Consider the following 9,584-nt stretch of genomic DNA (forward strand, 5'->3'; position numbering starts at 1 on the left):
AAAGCTCTTATCACAAGCTGTTCTCAAGTATAGAAACTGGCTGCCCTTGGGTCAGGTGGCCACTTTTGTCCTAATAAGAAGGCTAAGGTGATATTCAGATTAAGGTTACCTCTGGGTAAGAACAACTAGGAACGGTCCTCAGTAGGACTTCTATTAAGGGAGGGCTGGCCTTTGGGCACTGAGTGGCTCAGCACCCCGCACCCTCCCCCCATGCTATACTGTTTGCTTATGTTGAGGACCACAGCAGGGGACACAGAAGACTCGGAGCCATGCCTCTGTAGCACTCACAGACCTCAGGGCCCAGGCAAACATAGTAACGGATGCAGAGTAATGGCTTGGTAGAGGTGTGCATCCCTCACTGAAGACACCCAGGACCAGCACCCCATCCACATTGGCGTGGGAGACAATTTCCATCCTTACTGACAGCTTTCTGCTTTAAGAGTATGTTAAATAGGAAAGTTCTTTGTCACATTTATGTCCTTTCATTTGCCTGTTTTAACAGTATCTTATTGAAAAAGTAAAACTGAGAAATGGCATTGGACATATGCTCTTTTACTTGAAACTCTTCCAGTTTGGAAAGAACATTGTTCCTTGACTTTCGGGTATTTTCTTAGGGAATAGTGTGTTCCAGATTTGTTTGCCAGGAACCAGGCGGACCCCTTGTCTGTGGGCTGGGACCCTGGAGCTGGGCTGGGTCCAGGGAGAACTGACTCATTCTGCTCAGGCTCCTCCTGCGCCGCTGCCTGCACAGCATGCCCAGCCACCAGGGACTGGACAAGCACACAGCTCCCTGTCCGCTTCCCGGTAGCTGTCATGCTCATGGATTGCTCAGTGGGATGGGTGTAGCTGAGAGGAGCCCCCAAGGCAGTGCTTACCTGTGTCAGGGTGTGCTTGTGGCTTCTCAGTCTCTCCCTTCTGTTGCCACCCTGCATACTCTTCTTTTCCCGTCAGCTTTTCAGCATTTTGTCCCATGATGCCTGAAGGTTGGCCCTAGGTCTGGGGGACAGCTGTGCACCACCCTCACATCAGCACCCAGGAAACAGAAGGCCTGCCCTGGGTGCCTTCCAACTCGAGGACGAGGCTCACCGGTGCATTCTGATTCAGGACCAAGGTGAGCCTGAGAATGTGGATCCATTCAAGGAGCTTCCTAGTGACTCATGTCTCTCCCAGGGGCGTTTATCTTGGATACCTGGTAGATGGTGCTATTCAGAAATTTATTTTTGTTCAGTGAATGAAAGCAGCGTTAGGAAGTTGGTTCAGGAAGAGAGAAGAATCATCTTTGTGTTACTTTTGTTTTGTATGGAATTTGTAACTAAAGACACATTTAATAATTATCATTTCAAACTGCAGAATATGGTATGTCAAATCTTCCTGGAATATCTTAAGACACTGATGCAGAGTCTGCACTGGAAACCTCTGGCTCCGGTCCTTGCCCAGCAGATGGCACTCTTACACTGTAGTGTACAGGATAGGTGCCACTCCCTCAAGGTAGACCACATTTCATAACTTTGAAGGATTCGTTTCCCCACCCCATCCCCACAAAACCTCCGCTCACTTCCATTCTATTCCATGCCACCTCCTCACCCACCTGTTCACCTCTTCAGGTACTCAGGGGTGTCTTGCTGACAGTCTCTCTAGTTGCTCATAGAAAAATACCTTTTGTGCTTAATGATAGTCAGCTCATAGCAATAAGGCTGGCTAAGTAATCTGCAGAGCCCTGTATAAAATGAAAATGTAAAACTCCTTGTACCAAGTTGCTAGAAATTTTAAGACGGTAACAATAGAGTGCTAAACCAAGCACAGGGCCCCCTGAGCCTGCACAGGTTTCGTACCATGAACTAGCCATACTTAATAGCCCAATGGTACTTCCTCCTCTCATCCCACCCTCCCTATTCCAGCACCCTCTCCCAATGGCACAGACCCAAGTGTTGCTTAAGAATCACCCAGTGCTGTTCAGACAGCAGAGGCTTGGTGCTGGAGGGACTGTGGAGATCCAGCCAGGGCCCCTCATTTAGAGATGACTGAACTGCATTCCAAAGAGATGAAGTGGTAGTCCCAAAGTCCCCAGCTAGTCATGCCACAGACTGGGCTGGAGCAAAGATCTCCTCTGTGGAGCCAAGCCTCGCTTTGTCACAGACTGGAAGGGAAATATTTTAGGAAAAGAGCTTTCTCATGGACTTGCTCTGTTTTCTCTGTGAGTGTTTTTGAGAGCCAAGCTATCTGTTAGGCACTATTCCAGACATTTATGTATACTAGCTCAATTAATAAAATATCAGAAAACCATTACTAATTTTCAAATGAGAAAAATTGAGAGTCAGAACTTGAATTTTGGTAAGTGGAAAGATGTATTTAGGCAAGTCTCTGATTCTAAGTCCACACTCTTCTAACCTTGTCACTAGTGAATTTTGGGAGGCTAAATTGGCCTATATTTCCTGAACATGGGTATTGATTGTAGTCTGTCCTGGATGGCCTTAGGGACGCTTTCTAGGGTCTCATGTTCTTCAAGCTTGTCAGGCCAACTTCTTTCTTGGGCCTTTGCTTTAAGTGCTTCCCCTGCTGGGAATAATCTCCCCAGATATGCCATGGAAATCAGGACTCATGTCAGATACAAGGGGAGGTCGGTCACACAGGTATCATGGGCAACACAAGGACTCCAGCTTTTTCTCTAATGACAAGGAGCCATTGCAGATTTTGTACAGAGAAGTGATATGATCTGACTTAGACCTTTAAGGATTCTCCTGTCTGCTATGGGGTTCAGTAGGGAAGATAGAGGTTGGGAGACTTTTTAGGGGAGACTTGCAGTAATTCAGGTGATGATGGCGGTGTCTTCAATTGAGGTGACAGCAGTGGCCGTAATAAGAGGAAGTTAGAGTCTGGAGTTCTATGTGTGTGTAAATATATTTTAAACTCTTGGTTATAGAAAATTGCAAAAACATACAAGAGTAAGGAAAAGAGGGATGAGTTTCACATTCCTGCCACGTCCCAGTGACCCTGACATCTGTGACTGTCTGGCACCATCCAGCAGCTGCGGGAGTAATCACCTGTGACCAATGGTCTCCCCTAACCCCTCCCACTCTGCCCCCACCTGAGGCTGGGGAAAGTACTTGAAGGAAATCCCAATTCGCACACATTACAACTGAACCTCCAGCTGTTCCCTAGGTGTGCCTGGCTCACTGCTCTGTGGTGCACCTCGGGGTCCTGTTGCTCCCAGCCAAGAACTTGTGCTTCCATCCTGGTGTCTCCAGGGTCCTCTTAAACCATGTTCCTTCCTACCAGCGACAAACTGTGTATTTCTCAAATTCAAACGCCCTGCCCACAAGTTCTTCTGGACGCACTTAGTGTTGCTCCTCGACACAGAGTTCAGGAGTTAGCCAAAGGGCACAGCTGCTCCTGGATACTGGGAGCCCAAGCTCAGCTGTCGTGAAGAGAGCTTAGTGGAGCGGCAGCTGCTGAGCAACAGTAGGCAGATCTCCAATGCTAATAGATAGTGAAAGGGGATAAGCTGTGAGACAAGAAAGCCTTCATTGGGCTGGGGAGAGCAGTGACAGTGGCCCCTGCCCTCATCTGACAGTTTGACCCGGTGCATTTGCAGTGCCAGTCTTGGTGCCGCAGGAGAATTAAGGGATCTTTTTCTTAAGATATTTTTGTTTTGGGGACTGGGGGTGTGGCTCAGTGGTAGAGTGCTCGCCTAGCATGCTTGAGGCACTTAGTTCGATCCTCAGCACCACATAAATGTAAAATAAAGATATTGTGTCCACTTAAAACTAAAAAATAGATATTAAAAAAGATGTAAAAAAATTTTTAAAAGATATTTTTATTTTTAACAGGCTGAGTAATGGATCTGACATACTGGACTAAAAACTAGGACCTACATTAGTGACCCTAGTCAGCATGAGATGAGCTGCTAAGATGCTTGGTGTCTGTCTCCCCACCTGCAGGTGGGAGTGGTGCCTGCCCCCACTTCACATGTGAAGACTAGTGCAGTCAGAGAAGTAAAGTGTGCTTCTGCCTCCTGCTGCGCCCAGCAACAGGAATCGAACCCAGGGGACTTTTACCATTGAGCCAAATTCCCAGCCCTTTCTATTTTTCATTTTGTGACAGTGTCTTGCTAAGCTGAATGATCAATATTTACTCTATAAAGATTTTTCTGAAGTTATAAAATGAACAGATTGATATTTTTTCTTCAGTGCAGTGCTAAGGCTCAAGGCCAGGGTCTTGCAGGTGTGTGGGTGCATTTGCTTTTCTTATTTCTGAGCCTTCTGGTTGAGTATGCATTGCTTTTATAATAAGAGATGCTACCAAGGAAGTTATTCACAACCATTGCAAAATTTTAGAAACCCACACACAGCCTATGTGTTTAGCTTGCCAAATTTGCAAATAAACACAACAAAAACTGTCTACTATTGCACATGTCACATAGCTTTGTTGTTTTAAAGAAGAGGCTATATATAGAATAGTATTTATTTTTCTGTTTTAAAATATGTTGCATATTATTTTAGAATTCCCATGAATTTCATTGTTAAAGAATATAAAACAAATTAAATCATAAATAGCTTTTACTTGCTTGCTTTGTCAAGGCTGGAAGTACATCAATGTTTGTAGAAGGAATAATTATTCAGAACCTCATGCTTGATGGGCAGAGAAAAGCATCTCTGAATGGGACAGACTTCCAGCATATGTATTCTGGGCGGGCGGTGCCTGAGAACTGTGCTTATTCCTTTTTAAAGATCCTCTTGGCTTCTACTCCTTCATACGTGTAGGTCTGAAAGGTGTCAGCAAGCATTAAAAAATTGCCATTAATATATCTACATTAAGAAATTTTAGTATTATTGGTATTATTGTAGATCCGGATGAGTTCATACTATTTTTTCATGTAGTGATAGCAACATTTTATGCAGATGTAGATGTCCACTACAAAACACATTTTGGCTTCTAGTCATTTACATTTTCAGCTAAACTAGGGTTTTATTGTTGTTGTTGTTTGTTTGTTTTTTTGTTTTTTGAACAGGGAATCGAACCCAGGGGAGTTTTACAATTGAGCCAAATTCCCAGCCCTTTCTATTTTTCATTTTGTGACAGTGTCTTGCTAAGCTGCTTAGGACTTCCCTAAATTGCTGACTGGCCATGAACTTGCAATTCTCCTGTCTCAGCCTTCCATGTCACTGGGATTACAGGTGTGCATCAGCACATCCAGCTAAACTAGGATTCTTGTATTCAACATATATATAAATTATCTTTAATAACTATGCATAAAAATATCTATTTTTTAAATGCATAAAATATCTATTTTTTAAGATACACAAGAAAAGAAATAACAGTCTGTTAACTAAAGATATAACTCATCAATTTCAAAAAACATGTAATCATTTTTGTCTTTGGGAAGTAGTTACAGGTCTTTTTACAACTCACCTGGATGAGCTCATCACCTGTAATTTCTCGGACAGTATTCAGTTCCTTTCCATTGTCTTCGCGTTTGAATCTTCCTACAAGTTTATTTCCCTCAAGGCTCCAGGTCCCCTGCATTGTGATGACAAAGTGGCATGTGTTAGATCTTGTGTGTGTCACACATGGTTCTAGTTCTGTAGAGCCACGGTTTCATTAGTGTCCACAACCACGGTTCTGTCACTCTCCCCCAGAGCCAGGCACCAGCCTGGAGCCTCACTGGGGGTCCTGGAGGACCTGTGTGATGCCACCAACTACCATGCTGCCCTCCCTCCACAACCTCCATGGGCCATCTTTGAGGCACAGTTGATAAAACATTCAGCAGTTAAACTGTCATTGCAGATGTATAGAATCTAACTAGAAAAACTCAAAGGCTAAAACAGAGCTTTAAAAAATTGGTTGAAGATGATGACTTTGGAAGTCTTTTACCGTGATCATGAGAGGGTATGTCTCAGTGACTTACACTGCAGCATTAGACCTTCCTCTTGGTTGTTCACTCATTCCTCACTTATTAACTTCTTATTTCAATGTATTTATCAAATGACTATTAGGTGTGTGTTACATAACTCTGAAAGCTTTTGTGCTGCCAGTATGGAAATACTGAGCTGATCTGTGCACACTCATTCAAAGGACATTCTTCTGAATCCATAAGTGTCAAATGAAGTATGAAGAGGCATATTCACACATGCATAAAGAAATACAACTTCAAATCTGCTTATACAGAATTTTTAAGCACTTTCTTTCCAGAAAGTTCAGTCCAGATTCTTCATGGATGGTTGAATCACTATATTTAAATGCCCTGTCAAGGTTGGGCTTCTTCAGTAAATGAAGGAGATATGCATTAATTAAGCCAACCAATGGGACAAAGCAGATACCGTTTCAGTATAGGGTAGAAAAATCAATAATGCACTGCTTATAAAAAGTTCTTACACTGAGTTCAGTTCCATCTGCTAGGCTGTAAGCAAAGGCAGTGCCAAGTTCAAACACAATGTCAATGGTTCGGAAGTTGCTGGACTCTTTGACTGTGAATCTGTTCCCCTCCTGTGTGATGACCAGTTTCAGATTGTCATGAGCTGCAAGCTTCCTCTTCACCATGTTGATCCCTGAAAGATAAAGGAGGCCAGAGAAAGTGAGACGAAAGTGCCCAGAAAGCCCTTGCTCTTCTGTTTTCTTTCTGTTGTTGTTTATTCTGAGGTGGGGAGAAAACCCCGTCTCACTGCGCAGCCAGTGGCACTCTGCTTGCTTCTGCAGAAATTCAAGCTCAGGCAGGAGAAGACTGACTCAAGCTGCTTTCCCAGACTTCAAAAAAATCAGGTGAAGCACAGACTCTTAGAAATCTAAGTGCTTCTTCATTTTCATAAGACTAATACACTTTTTGTTTCAGTATTATGTATATCAAACTCGAGAAATGTCAAATGAAGTATGACAAGGCATATTCACACATGCATGAAGAAATACGACTTTAATTCTGCTTATACAAAATTTTAAAACACTTTCTTTCCATAATTGCTTTTAAAATCTACACTTCATACATCATTGCTTTTGGTGACATTGTGACTGACACAAAAAATGTAAAAATTGAAAATTTCATGGTCAAATTCATTATTATATACAATTCTATAAATTTAAACTTGGAATCCCTAAACTGTACAATACAATTGATGCAGATTTTTTATTTTGGGGAATGATTAAAAAAATCACCCATCTTACACAGTGTGGGTGCTACTAGGTATTAGCATAGATTTTACAAAACAGTTAAATTAAACTTCTCAAATACATAGTAGCTTTGTGAGGAAATTCCTAAAGTTTTGTAAGTCAGAGCAAAAGAGAATCAAATCTAATTTTTTTAAAGTGATTTTTGAAAGAACTCTTTTCTATTTATTGTTATACTTTATTATATGATTTTTGCTTTCCCATTCCCAAGAATTTAATGTTTTAAAATTTGGATTATCATCACCCACTACCATTTTCTTACTCTATTAAAAAACAAATGTGGGTTTTCAATGATACAGGTATAAGCAGCAGGTCGAGAAGGAAGGAAGCCTTGATGTCTGTCCTAGAGGAGGGCCCTCAGAGTCTGTCCCCCACTGGTGGGGTGCACGCGCTTCCTGATGCAGGTGTGGCTGTTCCTGTGCTGAGCTGGCAGGCATCTGGATCTCACAGCAGAGAAAGGCCTAGAGAAAGCAGACAGAACCCTGAGGAATGGCTTCCTACCCATTTTTTCCATGAACTTGTCGTAGTTCTCATTCCGGTTCACTTTCCAAGTACCGTCGAATGCCATCGTCTCGGATGTGCTGGCCACAGGCAAGTGGAGATTCAGGCCTGTCTATAGAATTTATTCTGTTTCTTATCTTGGAGCCAACTCCATACTGTGATGTGGAAGTCTAAAGGTCAAGAGATCACTGACTGCTGTGATGACAAACCACTTCAGTTTCTCTTTGCATAATTTCCTTCTATCTTCTGAAGTTCAGCTGATGTTGAGGACGATAAGCAAATCTACTCTGTCTTAGACTACGAAGTCAGGAACATTTAAGAATTCAAATGTGAGCTTTCTGAAGATAGTATTTCTACATATGACCTCAAGGTGTGCAGTATATTAGGCAATTTCAAATAACATGAGAAATTAGACTATTATTCATGTATTCCTTTTTTTAAACAGTAGAAGTTGTCTTGCAAAGTAAGACTGTATGCCAAATACAGTCAAAAAGTTAATGTGGTTGAGACTGAAAATTCAGTTCTTTGTTTTTCTTTATTAAGGTAAGATTCAACAGACTGATTATTTTAGGGATAAAATTCACTGCTTTTAGGGAGCTTTATGCTACTGTGTAACCATCACCATTATTTAATTCCAGAGGATTTCATCGTCCCAGGGAGAAACCACACACAGTGAGAATTCATTTCTGATCCTCCGTTCCCAGCCCTGCCAGCTTCTCACCCATGTCTGGATTTTGTGGATTGGTCTCTTCTGAACATTTTGTACAAATGGATTCATATGGTAGGTGGCCTTTTAAGTTTGAGTTTTCTCATTGGCCACAATGTTTTCATAGTTTACATATCAGCACTTCTTTTTTTGTTGTTGTTGTTACTAGGGATTTAACTCAGGGGCACTCAACCACTAGCTGCACCCCTAGCCCTAATTTGTATTTTACTTAGAGACAGGGTCTCACTGAATTGCTTAGCACCTTGCTTTCTGCTGAGGCTGGCTTTGAACTCTCCATCCTTCTGCCTTAGCCTCCTGAGCCACTGGGATTACAAGTGCACCTTTGCACCCAGCTAGCACTTCTTTTTTAAAAAGATTTTATTTTATATTTGATTGGCATGTGTAGATTGTGCCTTTTAAAGGGGTTTAGCATGCTAGTTCTCACATGCATACAGTGTGCAGGTCCAGATCCCACCTGCTCCTTCCATCCCCCCTACACCACCTTCACCACCTCGAGCACCCATTTCCCACATTCAAGTCAACCTCTTTTGGTTTCCACATGTGAGAGGACATGTGGTACTTGTCTGAAGAGCCATTTTCTAACACGTCTTTTGGCATGGTGTTTAGGGATGCCAGGAGTTTGTATAAATGACCTGGTACTCAGTAAGTACTCATTGTGTTTTAGTTTAGGTTGTGGAAGGTGACAGTCCACTGAGCATAATTTTAAAAAGTAGAAATATAGCTGGATAACAAACTTCCATAAGACAAAAAAGTTAACACCAAACATCTCCCATGTACAAAAAGAACAAAAGCCAGATGTTAGCTCTCTCAGTAATTAAAACCATTCCTCTGTTTTACTTTCCCTCTCTCCATCCCCAAGCGTGGGGTCAGAGCCAAGCCTGGTGTGTGTATGGGGTGAGGATGCAGAGGGTGACTGAAGGTCAGGGAGATCTTTCCACCCTCCACGGCGGTCTTCCAGCCCAGTGCAGGCCTGAACTGGGCAGCAGACCCTCTCGCTGTGTGGGACAGGCTCTTCATTAGTAACTTGTCTGCAGATGTTAGCTACCAAAAAGACATTGTTGTGCCTGAAGGTGCCTGGAGAATATCTTGTTATCTGAGGGCCAGCAGGGAAGCTCTACCCAGAGTGTCACTCAGGTCAAGGGAAGATGTATCAGACAAATTTGAACAGAATGCTGGAGAGATCAAACCATGTTTGAAAATT

At 42.6% G+C, this 9,584-nt stretch overlaps 1 protein-coding gene and 1 long non-coding RNA gene across 2 annotated transcripts; one reads left to right on the forward strand and one right to left on the reverse strand.

The window, feature by feature from the left end:
- On the forward strand, positions 1-8,437 carry LOC107160631. Its single transcript, XR_001505887.1, has 2 exons — positions 1-1,111; positions 8,295-8,437. It is a non-coding gene; the product is annotated as an uncharacterized LOC107160631 (long non-coding RNA).
- On the reverse strand, positions 4,455-7,858 carry Fabp2 (fatty acid binding protein 2). Its single transcript, XM_015507292.2, has 4 exons — positions 7,657-7,858; positions 6,373-6,545; positions 5,410-5,517; positions 4,455-4,762 (listed from the first exon to the last, which is right to left on the reverse strand). Exons 1-4 carry the CDS (start codon positions 7,721-7,723, stop codon positions 4,712-4,714), a joined length of 399 nt encoding a protein of 132 aa, XP_015362778.1. The 5' UTR covers positions 7,724-7,858; the 3' UTR covers positions 4,455-4,711.
- Positions 8,438-9,584: the final 1,147 nt, after the last annotated feature.

The sequence above is a fragment of the Marmota marmota genome, unplaced genomic scaffold (assembly GCF_001458135.2).
Source record: "Marmota marmota marmota unplaced genomic scaffold, marMar, whole genome shotgun sequence".
Classification (NCBI taxonomy): domain Eukaryota; kingdom Metazoa; phylum Chordata; class Mammalia; order Rodentia; family Sciuridae; genus Marmota; species Marmota marmota.

Coding starts and splice junctions, on each gene's coding strand:
- Fabp2 (XM_015507292.2), bottom strand. CDS start 7,723: ATGGCATTCGACGGTACTTGGAAAGTGAACCGGAATGAGAACTACGAC. Junction 6,546..7,656: donor CAAGTTCATGGAAAAAATGG/GTAGGAAGCCAT, acceptor TTTATCTTTCAG/GGATCAACATGGTGAAGAGG. Junction 5,518..6,372: donor CAGATGGAACTGAACTCAGT/GTAAGAACTTTT, acceptor ATCACAATGCAG/GGGACCTGGAGCCTTGAGGG.